The sequence below is a fragment of the Scylla paramamosain genome, chromosome 3 (genome assembly GCF_035594125.1).
Source record: "Scylla paramamosain isolate STU-SP2022 chromosome 3, ASM3559412v1, whole genome shotgun sequence".
In the NCBI taxonomy this organism is placed as follows: Eukaryota; Metazoa; Arthropoda; class Malacostraca; order Decapoda; family Portunidae; genus Scylla; species Scylla paramamosain.
The window spans coordinates 39,665,880-39,689,281 of NC_087153.1; the positions used below are offsets into that span (position 1 = coordinate 39,665,880).

Sequence of the window (23,402 nt, forward strand, 5' to 3'; positions counted from 1 at the left end):
CGGTAAATACTCGTCCTTCGTAACGTAATGCAAACAAACACGCCGATTCCAGATGTCGTGTGTGTGTGTGTGTGTGTGTGTGTGTGTGTGTGTGTGTGTGTGTGTGTGTGTGTGTGTGTGTGTGATATTAGTAATACCATCCCTAACCTTCCTGGGAAAGAAATATACTTCTTGGTCAAGGACCCCCAAAGACTCCATTTGAACCCCTCTCCCTCTCCTTAGACATCATGAGTCCTCGAGGAAGGAGAGGGAGGGAAGGGAGGGACGGAGGTTCAAGGAAGGAGGAGGAGAGGGGTAAGGTGAAAGGAGGGGAGGAGGGAACAAAGTAGCCATGAAGCAACGGAGAGGAGAGATGAGAGTCTTGGAGAGGGGAAGGGAGGGGTGAAGCTCCCAGGGAAGGGCAGGCGGGGAGGTGCCCCTGTGACTCAACCCCAACCGCAATTTCAGATATAAGGCAATGGTCGAGGCGCGGAGTGTGAGTGTGTGACCGTGCTCAGGTTTTGTCTTGTGTCCTCCCCGAGTCCTTCGCTACGACAACGACCACCACTACCACCACCACCACCATGCTGAGCAGCGTGAGTATTTCAACACGACAGGCTTTTCCGTGGCGGGCAGCGACGAATGGGTCAAATCACGACCAGTAAGATACGGTGACAGGTGATACTCGAACATCACGGAGGTTCATCAGTGAACGAAGATGACAATACCAGTTGTTCACCACATTGTATATATTTGTGAGTTTGCCTCTGTCACTGAAACCACGAGACTTGACAAATGAATCAAGAAAATAACAATCGTTAATAAAACCTGCCAGGCCATCTATAGTAGGCAGCAGCAGACAAATGATATTCCTTGGCGCAATTTCGGTTTAGCCTTCGTTCACCCATACTGTGGAAAACTCCTTAAGTGATGGATCTCCGCTATTGTTAGGAAGAGACAATGATAAAGGAAGCGAGACTAACTTCCAGGTTTACATCAGCCACTCACAGACCGAGGTGTGACCTATACAGGCAGCACCAAGATAGAGAGTCTACAGATGCAGTTTATTTCTTTCTCGCTGTTCAGTGGCGGGTTCTGACATGAGTAACATGCTATTGTCCCGTCCCTCCTGCCTCCAGCCTGACACAAAGAAGAGTGCCCTTGGATGTGTGTAGGAAGTGGTAGTGAGGCGGCGGAACAAGCGGCAACTCAGATTATTATACATTTGAATGAACTCTAAATCATCTGAGCTCTTCCATGACAGGCCGAGGAAATACATGACAGCACCCGTTCGCACTTCTAGCTTTACTTAGATATATAACAGATATTCTAGATATTTACATTGGGAAGAACAAGGCATCAAGTCGCACGTCGCATTTGTGGTCTGTTTGAATGCTGATAATGAATACTGATTATGCTTCTCGCTTCCAGATCATCCTGATGGTGCTGGTGGCGAGCACCGCAGCTGTGTCTCCTCCAGGGCCAACGTGTCGCCTGCGCCTGCGACAACCCATGCCGCAACCGATTTACAGGCCGCCGTATCCTCCCTCTAATTATTACCCCTCGACCGGGGGCATGTGGGTCTGCTACACGTCGTACGGATACAGTGGCTCTGTCCCTTACCAATATGGCTATCGTCCAGGCTATTGGCCTTATGGCGCCGCAGCCGCCGCACCCGTCGCAGCCGCCGCACCCGTCGCAGCCGCCGCACCTGTTGCAGCCGCAGCACCCGTCGCAGCAGCTGTACCTTACCCAATTGCCGCACGAGTGGTAACCGCACCCGTCCCAGTCCCCGCACCCGTCGCACCATACCCATACTATGGTGCTGTCGCTCAAACTCGGCCTGCTGCTCTCCCATATCCCTTCCCTGGAAGTCTTCCTGTCACGGTGGTGAGTCAGACACTCATGCATGCACACACTTGCACTGCAACGTGCAAGTCTTACTTATTTCAGCACAATCCTCTCTCTCTCTCTCTCTCTCTCTCTCTCTCTCTCTCTCTCTCTCTCTCTCTCTCTCTCTCTCTCTCGTAATGGATGGTAAGCATGAAGGATTATCACCACAATGCAAGTGTTTAATAGCACGGCTCAAGCTTTCAAGACAGGCCTAGTAGTGTTGACCGTCTCTCGTCTTGTGACTTGTTAAAAAATCTTTACCGATGGTGGCCTTCAGTTATTGAATGAATTGATTAGACTGACAACTTAAAAGATAGCGGAGTAATCCTGATGTTAGGCCTCGGCCATGCACAGCTTACCACAGTGTCTCTCGAAGCTTCATATTGGGCTTCAGTGTGGCAATACGCGACACACTGTCAACACGCAAGGTTCTCCGGACTCTTTGTTGGTGCCCTGCCAGCCACACACACACCATGGCTACACTGACTTCTTCAGTGTTATTTACTTCCCAAGCATAGACTGTGAAATGCACAGGTTGCCCGCTGAACATCTTGCATCTCTGAGCAGGAGGCCATCTACAGCAGGCCCACTTCAACAACGCGCACTCATTTGTGCATTAGAATATAATGGGATAATATTTTCATAAAAAAAACTAGGTTAGATTAGGTTTAGATTAATTAAGTTATTAAATTTTCACTATTCATTTCTCCATTGTGTAGATAACGATTTTTTTTTTTTTTTCATAAGCAAATAGGTAGTATATTGTCAGGAAATTACTAGGCTATTTCAGGAAATTACTAGGCTATTATTTCAATAATCCCCAAAGTATGCCCAGTTCTACACACATGAATTAGTCTTGACATACCTGAGATAAGTGTGATTCACCTCCTCCATCTGAATGACGTCTTTCTGTTTTCCGTGTCAAGAGGAGAGCGAGGAAGACGAGAAATGCGGCGACCGACGAGGTTCAGCAACAACCCTCGTCTTCCATCGCCAAGTATTTACCGCAAGCAGAACACCTACCTTCCATCACCAACTCCACACCACAAGCAGATCACCCCTTGCCCTCCATCAACGATTTAATACTAAAGGCAGAACAACCTTTGCCTTCCATCGTCGAGGCCATACCCCAGGCAGAACTACCCTTGCCTTCGTCCCCCGCCAGTGAACAGCCCTTGCTCGCAGCCATCCAGTCGCCAAACACCGTCGCTGGGAAGGCAAGTATTCCTACTTACTCACCTACACGTCTTACTTGTCAGGTAAAAGTCACTTGTTCCTAAGAAACATGTTCAGCTGGGCCCAGCGAGCGTCCCGATGTCCAACTGTTGGCTTACCAATGTGACCAGCTTGTCACGACGGATTACGACTTACCAGATGCCGCAGTGGATTTTAACTGAATATTAGTAATCTACTGGTAGCTTTTACAGTAACACATCAATAAGTAATTGACGAGGATAGAATATGTATATGTGTGTAAGTATAATTGAGTACATACGTATTTCTAAATAGCTGTGAATATTTGCACACGCTTTTAGAAGACACTCGGTCCCTTAAACGAAGACACAATGTTTTTTTTTAGGGTCAACATAACCCGACTAGCAAAATGTCAGCGAAAGTTAAAGAAGACAATGAGCTAATAAGGATAAGGTAAGGAACCATAGTCACTGGTAGCTTGAAAGGTTTATGAAACGGTAACCTAAAACCTATGAAGACTAAGGTTTTCTTCCAACTATCATTTGAGGGTAGGGAGTACTGGGGGGAGGGAAGGGGGGAGAGGGTTAATATTAAGCAATATGCAGAAATAAATGTCTGTATATCCTGCAGCTTGCCGTGAGCGTGGTCTTCTCCACCAGCAACAGCTTCATGCACAACTTTTTCACACACCAGCTGTACCCGGCTGTGCACGCCCTCGGCATCCACCTCACCCTCGACCTGCTGCCTCACCCGGTACGTGGCACGCACCAAGGCCAGAAAATTGTAATTTTCCCTGCTTTTTTTTAAGTGAGAAAGGGAGGGGAACACATTTCCTCTTGTTAGGTTCCTGCGTTTCAACTCAGTGATCACTGTTGTATGAGTGTCAAAGTTGTTGCCTTTGTGTGCAGGATGGAGGTTGCCAGCCCGGCTCCAGCAAATGTCTTGGAAGCTCCCTGATGGTCTGTGCTGCCGAGGCGCTGCCCCTCCCAACCGCACAACTTGCCTTCTCGGCGTGTTTCATGAAGGGCACCCTCGGCCTGCAGGATCAAAGCTATCCCGCTGTTATGAATGCAGCCAAGACGGTGAGAACATCGCTTCTCGAGTGTGCAACACTATTTTATACACTTAGCATTTCCCCTCTCACGCTAAGTGTACAATGCTATTTTTAGTCTCCATCCTAGCTTTAGGTAAACCACTATTATGTACACTCTTAAGATTTCCCTGATGGTGCTGTTCACTTTTTATGACTGAAAGCCTCCACTCGATAACATGTGCATGGAGAAGTAATGATATTAACGGTAATGATAGGAGCAGATATCGCAGCTGTATATTGTTCCCCGACAGTGCATGGGTCCCTTCAGCGTCCTTAACTGGATGCAGATGGCAGGCTGCGTGTCGTCAGGACGAGGCGAGCAGCTATTCGATGCTGCTACCAAACGTCTCAACCTTCTCGTCCCTGGCCCACAAAACGTCCCCATTGTGGCTTTCAATCAGGTAATCAATTAGTGCTTGATTAACGACTTCAGTTATTTTTTTCTTTTTTTTTTTTACTGTCTTTCCACTGTGTTCTTGAAGCAGTCACTAATTCGAGTTTTTACAGGAAGTGGTGATAGCTGATGCGAGCGCCCTGAATCTCTTCCCAGCATTGTTGTGTCAGCAGCTGAGCCAAGTCCCCGAGGCTAGTGCGTTCTGCTCCTACAACACTCTTTACTGAAAACTCCTCCCTGGGAGCACATTCTCAAACGTCTCGGAGTCTGATCTCGACTACTTTTAACAGGTTGTAGTGAAAGTAAGGTTTTCAAGGGTGTTGTGACGCAAGTGATAGTCTCAAGAGGACTGGGCATCACCAATGTATAATTCACCTGAGAACGAAGACTTATTTCCTCCATGGCCTTTGAAAAGTTATGAGGACTCGAAGCGCTTCAAAATGAGCTCTGAATTTTCATCATTTCTGGTATTTGTTGATTTTTGTAAATACTATACACCAATAATTGTTGAGGTGCCCCTCTACAAAACTTAGATTTTTGCCTTCTTGTTCATCAAATAGCTCTCCAGACCTAGTCAAGTGGGATTTTAATACTCCAGACACACAAGGTTACATTTAGCTCCTATACAAACCTGGAAGACGCACTGGTTTGAAGGCGCTTCTCATGCTATTCATCAAATCCTGGAAGCCTTGCTTTAAGCTTGCTGCTGCAGCCTTTCCTGTCCAGAGAAGCCTTGAGTGTGTGTGCGAGTGTCAAGAAGCTCTCATAATAGAAAACATCACCAATCATTACAGGTAAATAAAATGGCCAATGATGCTGCAACAATTATCAATCAGCTTTACAATAATATCTAAAAAGAGGAAGAAAAAACAATGGCGACAAGGTGGTGAGTGGCAGCCGCCCATCGTACACTCCAAGTCACGTCAGCGGGACAGAGTTCACTCCAATTCTTTTGATACAGCACTAGGTGTACAACAGCCAAGGTCTTCACTGTGCTGTAACCTTTTTGACAGCAATAAAAAATCTAAACAATTCTTTTTTTCTTCAAAACCAAAAGCAGAAAAAAAAAAAAAAAATCACTCCTCAATGATAACTAAACTCCCCTTTGCCCTTAAGTAACAGAACGAATAAAGACTCAAAATACCATGTCTTTCAAAAACAACCTTGATGCTTTCCCAAACTAAACCAGCCAAAAAAATGTGCTATCCCTATGATTATGCTTCTCCATCTATGTACAAGTGGCTTGATCTCTATGTTCCCTAGTCTATCACATGATACGGCTAAGGGGATATAACCAGATGTATATATGTCTCAGGAAGTGGAGAAAAGAAAATAACTGAAATATAAAGGGTCAAGGAAAATAAAGAGTTGCCGTGCTCTCACCTAATTGGTATTTCCCCTCACCAGTCAAACTAAGATCACAGTTTCATAGTACTGTATGTAGTATGTTGAGTATAATCAAGCCGCCACACCACAAACACATGCGGGGGGGGCTGGGCATCCAAACCAGGAGCCACTGCACTCGGGTTACTGCCGGTGCAGCACCTCTGGCTCCACCACAGCCCACCTCCACATTTAGATATCATCCACTGCCACACTCACTAGGATGTTTGCAATTGAGTAGAGCAATAATTATTGACAGTCATATGCTTTACATTACACAAGAACCCACAAGCTGTATTTAATATGACATTTCATAAGTTATTAGAGCTTGAAAACATTTATACTGATTACTTGCAAGAGGCCCAAACACCAAGTAACAATGCAGGAAAACAGGAGTGATACACACAGTAACAGCGAGTAACTGACTCTCTTCTACGCACCTCTAGTGAAGGGAGGGCATCCACCCTGGAGGTGCGCCCACCCTCCCAACTAGGCATTACCAATGGTCATAAATGCATGATGTTACCTTGGACAACGCTACCTAAAAGCTTTGTGTGATTATTAGCCAAGAGGCTGGAGATCTTCACTATATTTCCTATTGTAACTAATAGGTTGTATATATGTGTGTATTATATAGATGTATATATGCATATATGAATACATATATTAAGACCAGGAATATTCTGAATAGCATATTTTGTCAGGCCAGAAATATATACTTCTGCCCAAATGCAAACAATGACTCCAAAATTGTGATTTTCACCAAGATTTAAGTTGGTTAAACTCTAAAATTCAGAACAAAAACATCTCTACATACTTTTATATCTTATGCCTTGTGCAAAATGAGTATGAGTTTTACTTGTGTAGTTCTAAGTCTAGTACATGAAATGTCTCAACGGTGAATAGTCTGCCTACATGACAAAGCAATGGAACAAATTTGCTAACTTGAAACCACACAAGTAAAATGTCACTAGAGTGGAGGAGAGTATGCACTTCAAGCACAATGCTAATGGATTAAGTATACCAATCTCTGGAGAGAAAGGGAGAAATAGAAATAAACAAATGAAAAGCTACAAAAGTTGAGGATTTTGCAAAGTAACTGCCTTGAGTGAATAAGCTGCTTGAATAAACTAGTATTTCAGAAAAAAGCTCAATCCATAGCATAGTGCAGTGAACAAACCCCAATCTAGCCTGCTGCTTGCTTGCTTTCCCTCCCCCTCGGTGTGATGGTGTTCCTGCTCACAGATTGTCAATATCCAGGTCACTTTCGTCATCATCCTCCTCCCCAGGCCCAGCAGTCTTAGGAGCCTCAGCAACCACGGGCTGGTTATCGACAGCCTTCTTGGCCTCTTGTTCCTTCAGGCTCTCGCTCTTTGCATGAACATCAAACTGCAAAAGCAAAGAGTCCTTCATCAACACATATCTACTTATGTACCTGGCCAACATTCCCATAAAGGAGGTTAACCAAGACAGATACGTTAAAAGTCATACCTACAGCTCAAAGACTCAAAGTGTAAGGCAGAAGAAGAAGCAAAAGAAAAGGACAGAATAATACCAGTAAATATGATTCAAATGGTACAGAAGAACCCTCGTTTTGACTCGCACACTACTTCACATTCTGCAAATTCTGAATGACATACACAAAAAACACTTATCCTCTTTGCATTAGTTCCTGTTATCTTGCTGGCAGAGAGTATGGCACTACTTGCTATGTACTTTTTATATACTAAAGCAACACCTTATTAAGTCAAAGAATATTAAACACTATCATGGTCATTCACCATACAGAGTTTATTAAGGTGAGGACACCAACAACCAAGACAAACTAAAGGCACATGGTACCTTGCCTTCACTCAATACACAAGGTTCACTACATTTCTGGCCCACACTTACCTCTACATTCCCATCTTCCTCCTCCTCTTCTGTGGTCTCCTCCACCTCAGCCTCCTGCAGCCACTTCAGGAAGGGCTGGGCCTTAGCATGGATCTCAGCTGCCGTCTCTTTGCTCACATACTTCTTGGAGACCTTCTTGCCCCAGTCCAGCAGTACTTCTTCCTCAATCACATCATGGTCATACATAGCCTGGCAGGACACAAGCAGGTCTCAAAGTTGTTATCTGTCCCTCTATATACCAGGTCAGCAATCACAGCGGACCAGACAAAGCACCAAACACACACACACACACACACACACACACACACACACACACACACACACACATTATTCACGCTCTTAATTAGTCCCCAAAAATAATTCTTGTGGGCATATTAAGAGCCACGAATTTCACTTGTTATTACAAATAAATATACAACTGAAGATAACTCTTGACACTCCTTGGAAACCATTTGTGGAGGAAAAATAATATCCTATGTCTGGTGCATCAACCACAATCCACAACAGGCTGACATCCTCTTAAAAGGCACTACCTAAACAAAGATTTCATCCCTTGTCTCAGCCACACACCATTCAAACCCTATCATTCTATTAATCTCTGGCATAAGTGACCTAGTAAACAACACATCACAACACAGTAAGACCTGTCTGTGCAGTCATGTAGGAACACAGCTGCTTCACGGGACAAGGTAAAGGCTCTGTACCTTGAAGATTATGGGCACTTTGGAGAGCAGGGTGTCCTTGTTCAGCTCTATCAGTTTCTCAACAGCACCAATGAAGTACTTTTGACTCTTAGGGTTGCCATGAGTAAACAGCACCAACAGAATGCGGTACTGAGGAATCTGAAAGTAACAGGAAATAAAAAACAAATTATCCACATGATCTAACACTTCACTACTATTACACGTGCTTTTTAAGAACTCTTCCGTGTTTTATCCAGATCACTAAGCCTCTTAGTACCTTTTGATCTACTCTCTTTACCAAGTTATGCTAATCTAATTTACATACAAAACAGACACAGTAACATAACATTTCCATTTGGCTTCCTTGTCAATTCCAGACATGAAGATAAGAGTGCTGACCTGCTTGATGATGTTCTCATCCAGCAGAAGTTCCACCAGCACCATGACAGCCTTGTTCTCCTTGATGTCCAGCCTCTCAGCCTCACCAGCAATGTCCTTATAGATGGATACCTTGGCTCCAGGCTTCAGCTCCCCCTCATCAATCTTGGTCTGCAGATACATGGCAAAGATTCAGTGAGTGGAGTCCACAATCTACACTACAATCTTACCACAACTTGACTCCTCTATTTCTAATTACATAAATATTATAAAATTTTTGCCTATAGTAAGTCCAGAAAAGCCAATAACAAATGCGAACAGTAATAAATACTTCACAATTAAAATCATAACACCACCACCACTAACTCAGCTCTCTACTGTGGACATGTGGTTTCACTCACCTTGCAGTACTCAAAGAACACTTCCAAACGTTCACTCTGTGTCTTCTCAATGTCATTGGTAATGGTGAGGCTTTTCACTCCTGCAGTCAGGATCTTCTGTCTTGCTTTCATGGCTTCTTCACTAACATCAAGGCTCCAGTCCTCATCCTAAATGCAGCCAATGATAATATTAGTTAAAGAAATTATCTAAAACAAGGGAACAAATTATCTACATCAACTGTGATTGCTGTGAACTGGAACTTGACTAGAGAGAGAGAGAGAGAGAGAGAGAGAGAGAGAGAGAGAGAGAGAGAGAGAGAGAGAGAGAGAGAGAGAGAGAGAGAGAGAGAGAGAGAGAGAGAGAGAGAGAGAGAGAGAGAGAGAGAGAGAGAGAGAGAGAGAGAGGAATACTAACATCTACATCCTCAGTGTCCCCGTTCATGTCATTGTCTGAGGCATCAGACTTTTCAGCACGAGGAGAATGGGGACGCAGAGAATCCTTCTGGCCATTCTCAGTCTTCTTGGAGTGATCCTTCCTCTTGGTCAGGGCTGTGCCAGGTGTGTTGGGCTTGGTGTCTGTAATGCACAATATCTCCCTTCAGAACTATCATTACATTATCCATACAAGCAAGATAAGGCACTGCCAAACATAATGAGAATCAAGACAAGGACTGTGAATAAGGTGAGAGGAAAGCAAGAGAATTGGAGTAAGGGAAAGGGTAAAAATCTCCCTTTCCCTGCCACTAAGCACCACTAGTTACCTTTGGCAAATGAAGGTGGGGACTGCCATACATAATAAAATACAAGACAATGAGATTGATAAGGGGGGGGGAAGTGAGAGAGCTGGAGAGTGCATGGGAGATTAAGACCCTCCCCTTCCCTGCCACTGGGATGAAACACAACTACCCACCTGGGTGATTCTTGAGGATGAAGGTGGTGAGTTTGTGCTTCATGTCCAGCATCCCTTGGTGGCCACACGCCTTGCAAGACTGCTTGATTATGCCCTTCTTCTCCTGTGCATAGACGACGACCATGCAGGAACACCAATAACAATGAATGACTTATGGTGGGGAGTTTTGAAGATCAATTCTATACATGCATGCATGAGACCAAAACAAATTTGGCACTACAATTTATCTATATAACAGGCCAATGACCATGAATAGGAACAGCTAAGTCAATGAGCATGTACACACACACACGTACACAAAACCCATCCTAGCCTGTGACCAAACACTCACATTAGGGAAGAGGACAGTTTCAGGGTTTTCACATTTGGGGCAGAGGACGAATCTCTTGATGAATCCATCGAGAAGGTCCTGCAGCTTGGCTGCATCGTGGGAGCCGTTGACGATGTAACGGTCATTCTTGGTGTCAAACTGGGTCTGGGCGCCCAATTCGCAGCCAAAGTACTTGCAAGGATCTACACACATAGCAGCAAGACATTAACTTACATTTGTTATAGAGAATGAAGTGATGGTTCCTTCCCTTCTTTCTCTAATGAGCTATTTCAACTACACTTGTTAAGAGCCAAGTACAATGCATTATTAGCACTTCATATATCATTATCCAAACTAAAACTAGTCACATGGAAAGAAAAGATGGACAGAAAACAGCAGCAACTCCCCATAGGCACTCACAGGTTGGGGGACGACCAAGAGCCTTGGCCACGTCCGACATGTTGACCACAACAGTCTTGATGCCATTGCCTTTGCCCTCTACCTTGGCCATGATCTTGGGCATCTTGTACCGGTAGAAGGCGTCCATCACGTTACGGTTCACGTTGTAACTCATCTATGGCAGAATAACACATACATGATACAATACAAAGAAAACCACTGAGCTGTAATTAATGTCCTGCTCTCACACCTATGACTGCATCCATCTGCTGCACAAACCAGGATCAGGCTTCCCAACACATTGAACAATTCATACTGCTGGTACTCTTCACTCACACCTATGACTACCGCACCTATCAATGTTGGGCAGATTCAAGCTACTTTTACATACGTACATTCCTAACACACTAAGCTCCTGGCCTCACTTCTATGATGGTAAGTGTCACTTCTGCACATGGTGGGTTTCAGTGCAAGGCATCACTGTTACTCCTGTCCTTACATGTATCACAAGCCATAAAACCCAGTAAAAAAGCCAGGCCACTAACACCTTCCCCTACAGCTCCATAATTTGCTTTCAGGTTGTCATTCACAACCTGAATACTACACTCTGACCACCACTACCCAACTGAGAACTTTTTTAAAATCTCACCAATTAAACTATTCCCCTCCATATTACTGCTACAGTTATAGGGCAATCATACCTTGGTGGTTTGTTGGGTTGGTGTTCCTTAGATCAAGTGGCAAGTAATGTTATGGCCACACAGGCTGTTAGGGATGCGAGGTGTTCAGTGGAGTCACAAGTCTGGACAGGAGCAGCTTCCTAAGTAGAGCATGAAGTCAGTCACTTGGGGTTCACTTGCTGAGTTGGTCATGCGGTTTGCGAACACCCATAAAACTCCTGATGGAAACTGAAAAGTCAATGAAGACAATTCAAACAAAGTCACCAGCACAATATGATTAGAATAATAACTAGTACTACAACAGTTTCCTTCAGTGGGATAACCATCTCTATTCTCTACAGTGCTATTCTGTTGGTGAGATATATAGCTCACAGGGCATTAGTGAAAGCCCAACAGACATGAAAGCTTTCAGAGGAGGGACTGGCCAAAGGCAACAAAAAAAAAGGGGAAAAAAAAATGCCCACCAACAAGCTAACAGCACTACTTGAGTAACAGAGACAAGGGCCCTACAAGCTGGATGGCATGAAGGGTGAACAAGCCAGTCAGTCACCTAGGGGAGACAGCAGGGGCTGGGAGGAGTGGGGATGCCACATCCAGAGTCTATGTATCGGGAGTTGTCCCGAAGGAAGAGGTACCTCTTGTGGTTCTTTTCACCGATCCGCTGGTCTCTTGGTTTATAAACAGCATAAGTGGGTTCTTGGTGCCCTTTGAGGGACAACAGCTACGACAACCAAATAAAGCACACACAACAGCTGGAATGCAAAGGTGCACCATTAACTTGCAGTCAAAGAGATGATAGAGTATTTCAGATCTAAAACACTGCTGTATGCTAGAACCAATGGACAAGTTTACTGTGAACTCAGTCATGTGCTAAAATTAATGAACAAGTTTACTTTGTGTGTGTGTGTGTGTGTGTGTGTGTGTGTGTGTGTGTGTGTGTGTGTGCACGCGCGCACAAGCAGTAATCCTTTTCCAGCACTGACCTAGTGCCAATACGCAATGGGATGATGTCTGTCTGGGTGGGTGGCTTGCTGAAGTCACGAGGTCCTGAATGGCTGCAGTTTACGATGCCGGTTGCTGGAAAACTGCCTATTTCTGAAAAACAAGATAATTTTCACACTCAAGGAGACAATCAGGAGAAAAAGGGAAATGCATGATAGACAGAGTTTAAGGGAAGCCATGAGAGAAAAGTTCCCAACACAAGAACACTAGAAATAAATTTATGTGGGTGCAACAACTTCAACTAGGTATACATGCAAGCATGCATGTGCACACACACACACACACACACACACACACACACGGTCCTGTAACCCCAACTCTAAGTACAGGAAGCCACACAAATGACTCAAGGTGTTTAGAAGGAATCTTACAACTCACACTGTAAACAATGACAACTCACACTCTAAACACTGCCAAACAAATGTAAGTCCTTCAATAGAGAACACAAACAGTAAGCTATCACACTTAACTTCCTTTAACTTACTGTAAATGTAGGTAATGTACATTTATAAACACCATTCATAAGTAACCCATGAAGCAGTCAGTAATCAAACAATACCTTTTGTGCACATAAATAAAAGAAAATTACCTCCATTACACACTTTTACAAACCCATTGTTGCTACAGCTGATTTGCCTTAGATCTCATTCAATTTATCTTAGTCACTCAAATCCAGTAACCACTTCACACGCTTTCTTCCATCATCTCAACAGTCACACCACGCACACTGTCCATAATAAATCTGTTCATGGCCACCTCTCTTAAATACTAGCACAACTTGTTGCATCAGTAAAGAAGCAAGGCATCTGGGGTCAAGTTCACTTACTTACACCAACATTTACTTCACTTCAGCTCAAAAGGAAGATAAAAAAAGCTGGTACCTTTCAGAATTACTTTTTTTCTCATATTTACTTGCTATTTGAGAATGTATAACTAGTATGTACTGCAGAGCTTCCAAAGGACCACTGTACACCAATCTCTTCTTTGTGAATCGAAGTCTTGATGTACAGAAGGGACCACCACTTACCTAATATCAAGGGGAGTGTCTGAGGCGCACGCACACATACAAGATTGTGTCAGCAAGCCTCCAAACGGCTCCACTGATAATATACAGTTTCCAGGGGATATGTGTCCCTCTGAAACAAACAAGAAAAAATAAGGTTAAAGTTGAGACATTAACAACACATATGAAATCCAAACAGTACATAAAACATCACAAGATCAAAAGAAGACTGAAAACTCTTCATATTTAGTGATAACCTGTCTACACCACACATGGAGTCTTCACAGTACAAAAAATATCAATATCCAGACAATGAAAACTCTTCATATTTGGTGATACCTTGTCTCTTGCTGAACTACAGAATAAACTAACATGCTTCACAGCTTTGAGCCACACATGTGAACCCACCAGTATGTTAAAGCATTCCTTAGACAAGAGAAGGTTTAGTCCAATAATACATTTCTCCCATACACTGGACAAGGAGTGGACTGAATGCATGGGTTCACTGACACAAATAAGATGCAAGACACTCAGTGAAGCACATATGCATCAAAATACTACAAAATTAATCATATGACCAGAAACAAACCCTTAAGATATCTTTCAATAGAGTGAAAACAAACACACACACATGCTCCCAGCACACCTTCCACCCCTGCTCTTCTTGGTGGGAAGGTCAACATAACACCACCCCAAGGGAACCACCACTACCACCACCACCACCACCACTCAAGCCACAACAGTGTATGTACCGGATCTCATGAAGACACCACCACACTCCAGGGTTTTCTGCAGCTTAAGTGACTCCACAACCTCACCTTCACCACCAGCTCCCTCCCCTCCATCCCTCTCTCTCTCTCTCTCTCTCTCTCTCTCTCTCTCTCTCTCTCTCTCTCTCTCTCTCTCTCTCTCTCTCCCTCTGTCTCATAAAAAAAGCTTTCTGCACAATTTTAGCATCAGGGAAACAAATATTGTTTGTGGAAGGGAAAAAAACAATCATATTAGTCCTAGAATCTATTGATGTGCTTGAATAAACAAAGAGCAATGACTGTGTGTGTGTACATGCGTGTGTATGTATGTGTGTGTGTGTATGAGGCAACAGGTTGATGTGACTCTTCAGGAACACAAGGAGACGAGAGTATTGATCCACATCCAAACCAAAGTCAGAGTGAGGAGTCTGCAGAATATGGGGGGCAGAGAGAGAGAGAGAGAGAGAGAGAGAGAGAGAGAGAGAGAGAGAGAGGAGAGAGAGAGAGAGAGAGAGAGAGAGAGAGAGAGAGAGAGAGAGAGAGAGAGAGAGAGAGAGAGAGAGAGAGAGAGATGGGGTGGGGTAGGGTGGGGAAGGATGCCTGAAGAGAAGGAAAGAGAGCAGTATAGGGCAGGAGGGGGATGCAGCCCCACCCCCCCCAGGACCTGAGGTGGTATCCATGGCAACAGCCACGCAACAGGCAGCAGACATCTCCTCTGTCCCTGCCAAATGTGCCTCTAAGTCCCTGCCATGTCATCCCAGGGCTTCCCTCACATCCCCACCACCACTAGGAGTCAATACCAACCCCTGCTCCCTCCCCCCTCCTCCCCCATCCAGTAAGGGAAGACCAGAAATGGAGGATCAGGTCTAACTGGCAGCCCTGATCCAGTCTGCACACGTCAATACTGCCTACACACTAACCCACATACACCCACACACTCGCACACCCACCCTACCCAACCCATCCACCCCTCCCTGGCCCTGGCTCCTGTCCCCCTCAGGGATTACTGGCAGTGTTACAGCTTTCAGGGACACAAGGACCTGAACACACCAGTATCTCATCTGCCAGGTTTTAGCACTAAGAAGGCCACACCTCAAGGCCACCAGGGTAGTCAAACAAAGCTTAAGGGCTCCCAGTCATGACACTAGCATCCCCACCCACACCTTGAGGGAAATCAAGGGATGGAGAGATAAATGAGTACTTGTCAGAGGCACCAAATATTAAATATACCATGGACTAAAAGTATGGACACATTAGCATAAGCAACATTAATATTTTTGGTTCTTTGTTTGCAGATTACATACAAGTTTGTTTGCAAAAAAAAATAAATAAAATTACTGCTGAGTGCAAACAAAGGGTAGTCACTTTAACAGATGTCAACTGAAAAATTATTGACAAGTATAATTTTGCCCAAGTTTATTGTTTTTTTTTCATCCTGTATGCTTAGACAGCAGGCATCAAAGAGATACAAACCCGCAAGGAATGGCTCTCAGTCACTGAAAATATTGATTAACCACTCGATTACATGACAGATTTAAAAGGCTGAACATATCCCTAATATTTGCACAGGCATGAATATCTCTATGTCAATACAAGTGAGTGTGTGTGTGTGTGTGTGTGTGTGTGTGTGTGTGTGTGTGTGTGTGTGTGTGTGTGTGTGTGTGTGTGTGTGTGTGTTTGGGAAGCCCGAAGCATCATTCACAGTAGCAGCAGCAAATTCATAAAGAACAATGAAATGGGTTATGTTTTCCTTCCATAGTCAACTGCTTTGCTGAATTGAATATCTGTGCCTTGACATCCTCCACTCCTATTTGAATCCATGTATCCACACCCACTATAAACAATGCCATCAATACAAAATAGAATGTCATACAACTTTAAAAGGCTCTATACTATTTCAATCCAAGTTTTCTTCAGTTTCCCTCTAAAAGTTTAACCATAAGTTCAAACTCCTTTCATCCAATGACTCTCCATCACCACCTCAGTATTGCCACACCTCTCATCACCAGCAACACATCTCTCTCACCCTCCTTCACTTTATCATATGTTACTACTTCTCTTAAGTTTTCTTTGTTCTCCCTCTAAAATGTATAACCATGTTCAAAATTCCTTTCACCCAATCACTCTTCACTAATGTCTTCACACCCCTCAACTTCCTCTCTGTGCCAAACTAATGCACTTGACTCCTCTTACCTTCTCTCAGTTCATCAGTACCTATACATCACTTCATTCCAAGTTTTCTTAGGTCCCCCTCATAAACTTGAACCATATGTTAAAATTTTTCACTCAATCACTCTCCACTACCATCTTAACACCTTCAAACTTTCCTTCATCCTTCCTCAGTTCACCAGCTGTGTTGTTACCTCAAGTTTTCTTTGGTCTCCCTCTAAAAAGCTTAACCATATGTTCAAATTCCTTTAACTCAATCACCCTCCACCATCACCTCAACACCCACAAACCTCCTCTCATCACCAGATAACACAGTTCATCTTTACATACAAGTTTGCCTTGGTTTCCCTCTAGAAGTTTCACTATATGTTCAAACACCTTTCCACCATTATCAAGACCCATAAACTTCCTCTCTTCACCAAACTCACACATTAACTCCCTCCCCCTCCTCCTTCAGTTCATCATGTGTAATGTCCCTCCTCCTCCTCCTCCTCCTCCTTCAGTTCATCATCTGTAATGTCCCTTCATTCTAAGTTTATTTTGGTTTTCCTCAAGTCTAAACATGACCTCATCACCAGACTAATACACTCCATTCCCTTCCTCTCCTCAGTTCACCATCTGTAATGTCACCTTCACAACAATGACTGTACATACCAGCACATCACCAAGGCTACACTTCCTTGAGGCCAACACAACAATGGTAAGGCAATGTAAGGCTGGAACAAACCTGCTGGCAAATCAACAACCTTGGCACGGAAGCACACACTGAGAAGTACAGACCTAGCACAAGACACAATGGTGAGGGACAAGACTGAAGAGATTTGATGAACTTCTTCCATATGGTACAATGGTGTCTGGGGAAAATTCATGTTTAGCACTACAGCACTGAATACTAGCAGGTCTAACTGTATGAATGTGTGTACACCTTGACTGGATGACTATTTTCGCAAGGGGTGTTGGCCTGATACACAATAGACCATTTACGGGAGAATATAGGTTACCATGCTGAATGACACCCTCTCTCTCTCTCTCTCTCTCTCTCTCTCTCTCTCTCTCTCTCTCTCTCTCTCTCTCTCTCTCACTAGCTGACACCATGTCTGTACTTCGTATTCTGAGTCCCTCATATTGAACATTACCACCCTGTCTGTCCCACCTGTCCATGTGTCCTACACCTGTTGGCACCAAGCTTCACTGCACTATCACATGTGCTGATAAGGCTTCTGAACCCTGTCTGCCTGATGTTAGGTGGTGCAATAATAACACTGACTCACTACTGCCAAAGTGAGGCAACTATAACTCATTACTGCCTCAGAACAAGATGCGAGTAATTCACATAAAAGCTTACTAAAGACAATGTCATAAATCAATAAAGTTCTTTGTCAGCAAGTCATGACAGTAAAATACAGTACTAATGAAAGATTAAAGATGCCATTCACTACTTTCTAAGGAGACCTAACCACCTTTCCTCAAAATTTTTCATCAATGCCTATGATAGCTGTGTGAATTCGTAAGTCAACTGAATACTCTACAATCCTTCCGTATTTTGTTGAAGCTATTCATCAGGCTTGTGAACAGCCATGATCACCTCAAAACGGTGCACCAAGCTGTGAGTGTTCTAGACCACTCATAAAGAATTCTGAACATTCACTGGTAAACAAGAATGTTCACAGCTTTCAATGACCAAAGAGTGATGTGGGGACAAAGGAAATGACAATATCTTGCTTTACCAAAATCTTTACAAGACAAACATCCACATGACTATCACATGGCAACTTGTAGTGCAAGATAACTGGCCATTCAAAAAAGAATACAATTTCATAACTCTCTATGATCATTATATCTATACATTTCATTACATTATCTATAACAAAGTATTAAAGGCTAAACCACTATTTGCTGACATCTGATGTTCAAGACATGTCCATGACCCAGAACTCATTGCACAGCTTTTGCAAATCAAACTAATCTAAGCATTACTTGCAGCTGTGAACAGATGTTTGTGAACCATTTTTACTTGGTCAAGAAAAGACTGATGCTCAAAATAACCATGACTCTGGGATGGTGCAGTGGGAACAAAGTCCTGCTTATATTAATGCCAAGCAGCATCTGCTTCCCCCCACCCTAACACCACCTTCCCACCACCTCCCCAAGGTTGTTCAATATTGTGGAAAGTAGGGCTTCAGTGCACATGGCAGGGGGTTCAGTGCACATGACAGGGCTTCAACGCACATAAACAGGGGTTCAATACACACAAGTGTCTGCAAGTAAGCAACTAAAAATGCATTGGCTGGTGCATTAGATGTGATGTCTTGCATTACATGTAAGGTCACAATGTGGGTCAGGATGGCTTGGGTTGTGACAGGTGCCAGGTGTGATTTCACCCCTTCACCTGTGTGCATGGAGTGCCTCAAGCTACAATTGACAGTGTTATGAGACTGACTGGTGATGGTATTACCTATGTTTGTCTTGCTTGCCATACCAGTAACCGCCCTGGTACTTCAACAACACCTACTACAGTACATGCTTCTTTTGAATGCTCCCATGGGAGCAAAGTGTTGCTTTCAGTTATCTGAGATGGTCATGGTATTGTGCAACAGTTGAAATGGTTGTATCTTAGATGGATGACATGTCAAAACATATGAATGACCTTATGACTTCTGTGGACTCTGCATTAGCTAGAATTAATATTGGTCCTCTGTATGGCAATTCATCTGACTGACTTAAAACAGTTGGACACTGTCCCTGAAATCCTTAGTAGTTTATACTATCTGGATAATGTCCTTGTCCATAAGGGTTCTGTATCAGACTTGGAAATTATGATTGATAACTCACAAATTTCATCAGCATGTTCTGAATATTACACAAAATGCGAATGGCGTTGCCAACAATTTTCTTGAGAAAATAGAGGTTCTTCTTTCAAGATACCACTTTATATATACAAACAACATTCGACCAGTCTTAGAATACTGTTAATCTCTGCAGTGTCTTGGCCATGTCAGTGACCCAAAAGATGGAGGATGTTCAGCAGCACTAGACAAAAAAAATCCAGGTACTTGAACATCTTCATTATGATGCTCATCTGAGAACTTTGGGTTTATTTTCTGTGAAAGGAAGGTTATTACACAATGATGTCAATTGTTGGAAAACTCATGGGGGATAATCTTTGGATTTTGATGCATTATTTGCACTTTCTTCGCTTACTTCAACCAGAGGACACCACCTCAAAATTGCTCACTTCTGGTCTTTTCTTGAGGTTAGAAAGCAATTCTTAACCTGAGTCTGTAGTGTTTATTGCTAATATTAAGACTTAAAGCAGCCTTAGCAAGTCATCTTCAAGAATTACTGTTTAGTTAAGGTTGATTTTACTGAAGTATCTCTCGCTGCATATTGTGCACCATCCAGCTGTTGATTGATAAGTAATATTGAGTAGATTATTTAATTGCTAGTGCATCAGCAGTATGTGGCTTCCCATTTTTGTTTTGTGGTTTTGCCACTGACTTTTGGTTGCTGGGAACCCCACCAGGTAAGAGAAACAGGGAAGAACACAATAGTGGTGGTCTCTTCACGTGGATGTTCAACATTACAGGATGTAATGCATAACTTTGAAAAGCACAATGCAGTACACCAACACCAGCAATTTCATTGGGAAATCGCTGTTTCTTATCTACAACAGTTCGAAATTTCACCAAAAGGAAAAGAATATCAACCACTGTTCCAGACCAAAATTTGGCTGTTTGCTATCTACAACACTTTGGAATTTCACCAAAAGGAAAAGAATATCAACCACTGTTCCAGGCTAAAATTTTGTAAGATATGACAATTTAGGACATCTTGTTGAGCCAGTATATAACAAAAGGTGTGGAGCTGCTGATCGTACACCAACTGGCCAAACACACTGTTCAAGGTTGTTGTACTGCGTTTTTCATACTCATCCTCCAAGAGCTGCCATATGGCAACACTAAATAACACGGAAACCACTGTGACTAAAGCAAATTGATTCTCAGAATCATTATACATTACCATAACTTACACACAATATAAACCACTTAAAGAATTTTTTTATTTAATTCTGGTGGTAATGGGTTAAATAAGCTACCGTGGCACTTTATTTATAGGAATCTGAGCAAGCTTGAGAGAGAGAGAGAGAGAGAGAGAGAGAGAGAGAGAGAGAGAGAGAGAGAGAGAGAGAGAGAGAGAGAGAGAGAGAGAGAGAGAGAGAGAGACTAAATACTTAAGGATAAGAGAGTCACATAACTCCATATTAGCAGATAACTGAAGTTGAGGTGTGCAGTCTCCGCCCTGCCCCCATCCTTCCTGCAAACCACCACCACCACCACCTGGCCGAGGCGTGACATGTGTTCCAGAATGGTCTGCGAAATCTGACAGCACCCCAAGTCCACATCTGAGCGACACCAATAGCTTTCATAGCTCAATCTAAACATTACAGGGCGCATCAGCCTTAATATGAGTCACGGCAAAGCAGCGGTGGGGTGACAGGGCGGCGAGGATAGAGGGTGGTCACTAGCAGACAGCAGAAGACATGCACAGCAGACCACCAATGCTGTCGCCACGAAGAACAGCCGTAATCCCCAGCTGCCAACAATACTACCACCACAACCTTGGATGACGGCGAGGCACACACGTGACAAGCAGGCGGCAGCAGGGCAGGGCAGCAGCCAGCAGGGACAGGTACACGCATTCACACAGACACACACCAGCTGCCCTGTCTCGTTATACGCGCAGACACACCACGCTGGCAAACAAACTCACACGCACGCACCGACACACATACAGATACGTCCATACTCACTGTGCCAACTGAATAAAATCATGAAAGTGCCGTCGAGGGCTGGCGATGCGGCAAGAGGGAGAGGAGCGCCCGCGTCCGCTGCTCGGCACGGCAGAATGGCGACTCGCTGCTGCTGCTGCTGCTGCTCGGGGCTGCCTGCTGCTGCTGCTGCTGCTCTGCTATCTGCTGGCTTCACCTGAAACAGCAGCACATCAATCCTGCTGCACCACACGCACACGCCCTGCACCTCCAAGACCCTACACACGCAACCTCAGCTCAAAAAGATAAATCCTGGCCAAGATATTTAGAGAAATATTGCACCTCCCAGAAATCGAAACTGTCTGGGCATGCGCCATCTTATATTCGTATTATTTGAACACTGGCGAGGCTGACCACTTAACCAGCCACACACCAGGCAGGCAGGGGTGTATGCTAACAGCCACGCCACGCACAGGTACTCACTGTTAATAATTGGGTGGTCAGGACGCAGAAATGAAGATGAGGTCGCAGGGTGTTGCCGCCACAAAGACCGTGGTGAGGTTGGCTGAGCGAGCCTCGGGCTGGGATGCCAAATATATAATACCACCTTTCTCCTTTATCTATTGCATCATTCCGAGACATTTCTATTAAATAATTCACGTAAGCTAGCTCTAGATCCTAAATGAGGTGGAATGATAAAGATGGAACAACACTTAGAAAGTTTTGATATTTGCCCCATTAGTCCTACAATATCTTTTTATTTTATTATCCCATTCAATTTCATCTAGCAACTCATAATAAATAGTGTTTAAGAATATACTCGAAGTGAAATAAGGCGTAATGACAAGAATAAAAGACAATGAGTTTTTAGTCCTATACCTGTTCACTATCACATTTCTATAAAACCTCAATAATAATTCAACCACTTATCTCATATAAAAGTAGGTATTAAAACTCACACGGTAAAATATAAATATGGCAGTGAAAGGGAAAAGGATGATTACAGTTCTTACTAGTCTAGAAAAATTGTATATATATATATATATATATATATATATATATATATATATATATATATATATATATATATATATATATATATATATATATATATATATATATATATATATATATATATGCAGAGGAGAGAAAAAAAAATACTGCTAAACTTGACCTTTTATTTTTTCTTCTTTTGTGAAAGATTATAAATGCATCCTCCGTACTTCCGTATATGTTCACAGGAAAAATGGCTCATGTGTTTCATAAGATTTGTTGGCCGTGATGACGCAATAGGGATAATTTTAAACGCGGCAACTCAAACACCAACTATGCAAACTTGACATGGGTCTCCTGCTGCTTTGTTACGATCAGTGGCAGCAGAAGTCTACTTGAAGATAAAAAAGAGATTTAATCCATTGACTAATACGTTTTTTTTTTACTGCGTCACGAGTATTAGCTGATTACGTCATCTTATCCTCTGTCGCCTTACTAAACTGAAACACTTCTGCGCCGCGCCTCCATTACACTAAAAAAAAAACTATATAGTTAATGTTACATGAATTCTAAAAGTGTTTTCATGGTTCTGTTGACAAATAAACAAGAAGTCTACATTTTTAGCACTTGATAACCCAGCTATGAGTAATCACTGAGACCTTTGAAAACACGCATATAGTGAGGAAGCAAAACGTTTATTATACAGGCCCGCCTTGTTCTTTCATAAGAAATGTTTTCAAAGGCCATTAAGACTAAGAACTGAGTTATCATGGGCGATTTTCACCACTGATGCAATTTTTTTTTTTTTTTTACTGCTACTATAATCATGAAAGCACCCTTGAAAAACTGTCTCGTACACGTATTCTGTGTTTCAGCGGTTCTAGACAGCTGTCAACAGAGGTTGTTAAGGGTTTCAGTTGTGTTTTCATGATTCTGGTGATAGTTTAGAGTTATTCTGCATCACTAATGGATAAAACAATCAAGAGAACCTAATTAATTATTTGTGTGGGCCGTAGCCTTGAAAAATAAATTTTGATAGCGAATAAAGCTTTTCAAAATAGGGGCCCACGACATGCGAGACAGGACACCGAAAAGTTTGAGAGTGCAATCAGTCTAGTTATCCTTTAACGACTATACTCAGTGGCATTT

The 23,402-nt window shown here is 43.2% G+C and overlaps 2 protein-coding genes across 7 annotated transcripts; one reads left to right on the forward strand and one right to left on the reverse strand.

Annotated features, from left to right (window-relative positions):
• Positions 1-419: 419 nt before the first annotated feature.
• On the forward strand, positions 420-5,586 carry LOC135095619 (uncharacterized). 2 transcript variants are annotated; one of them, XM_063996559.1, is made up of 7 exons: positions 420-575; positions 1,411-1,869; positions 2,799-3,089; positions 3,697-3,849; positions 3,975-4,148; positions 4,411-4,560; positions 4,667-5,586. In XM_063996559.1, exons 1-7 carry the CDS (start codon positions 564-566, stop codon positions 4,778-4,780), a joined length of 1,353 nt encoding a protein of 450 aa, XP_063852629.1. In that variant the 5' UTR covers positions 420-563; the 3' UTR covers positions 4,781-5,586. The 2 variants fall into 2 exon arrangements, with proteins under 2 accessions (XP_063852629.1, XP_063852636.1); XM_063996566.1 differs by having other exon boundaries at positions 3,697-3,819.
• LOC135095596 (eukaryotic translation initiation factor 5-like) lies at positions 5,365-21,894 on the reverse strand. 5 transcript variants are annotated; one of them, XM_063996517.1, is made up of 15 exons: positions 21,744-21,894; positions 21,303-21,477; positions 13,599-13,707; positions 12,553-12,664; positions 12,120-12,321; positions 11,591-11,797; positions 10,911-11,064; positions 10,512-10,693; positions 10,181-10,283; positions 9,686-9,846; positions 9,292-9,438; positions 8,912-9,061; positions 8,534-8,671; positions 7,830-8,018; positions 5,365-7,325 (listed from the first exon to the last, which is right to left on the reverse strand). In XM_063996517.1, the coding sequence occupies exons 7-15, from the start codon at positions 11,062-11,064 to the stop codon at positions 7,176-7,178; spliced, it is 1,374 nt and encodes a 457-aa protein (XP_063852587.1). In that variant the 5' UTR covers positions 11,591-11,797; positions 12,120-12,321; positions 12,553-12,664; positions 13,599-13,707; positions 21,303-21,477; positions 21,744-21,894; the 3' UTR covers positions 5,365-7,175. The 5 variants fall into 5 exon arrangements, with proteins under 5 accessions (XP_063852587.1, XP_063852597.1, XP_063852614.1 ...); XM_063996527.1 differs by lacking the exon at positions 21,303-21,477 and having other exon boundaries at positions 21,744-21,822; XM_063996544.1 differs by lacking the exons at positions 21,303-21,477; positions 21,744-21,894 and adding an exon at positions 21,111-21,212.
• Between the last annotated feature and the right edge of the window lie 1,508 nt (positions 21,895-23,402).

Coding starts and splice junctions, on each gene's coding strand:
- LOC135095619 (XM_063996559.1), top strand. Junction 1,870..2,798: donor GAAGTCTTCCTGTCACGGTG/GTGAGTCAGACA, acceptor TTCCGTGTCAAG/AGGAGAGCGAGGAAGACGAG. Junction 4,149..4,410: donor TTATGAATGCAGCCAAGACG/GTGAGAACATCG, acceptor GTTCCCCGACAG/TGCATGGGTCCCTTCAGCGT.
- LOC135095596 (XM_063996517.1), bottom strand. CDS start 11,064: ATGAGTTACAACGTGAACCGTAACGTGATGGACGCCTTCTACCGGTAC. Junction 8,019..8,533: donor AAGTGCCCATAATCTTCAAG/GTACAGAGCCTT, acceptor GTGTCCTGCCAG/GCTATGTATGACCATGATGT. Junction 7,326..7,829: donor AGGAAGATGGGAATGTAGAG/GTAAGTGTGGGC, acceptor TTGCTTTTGCAG/TTTGATGTTCATGCAAAGAG.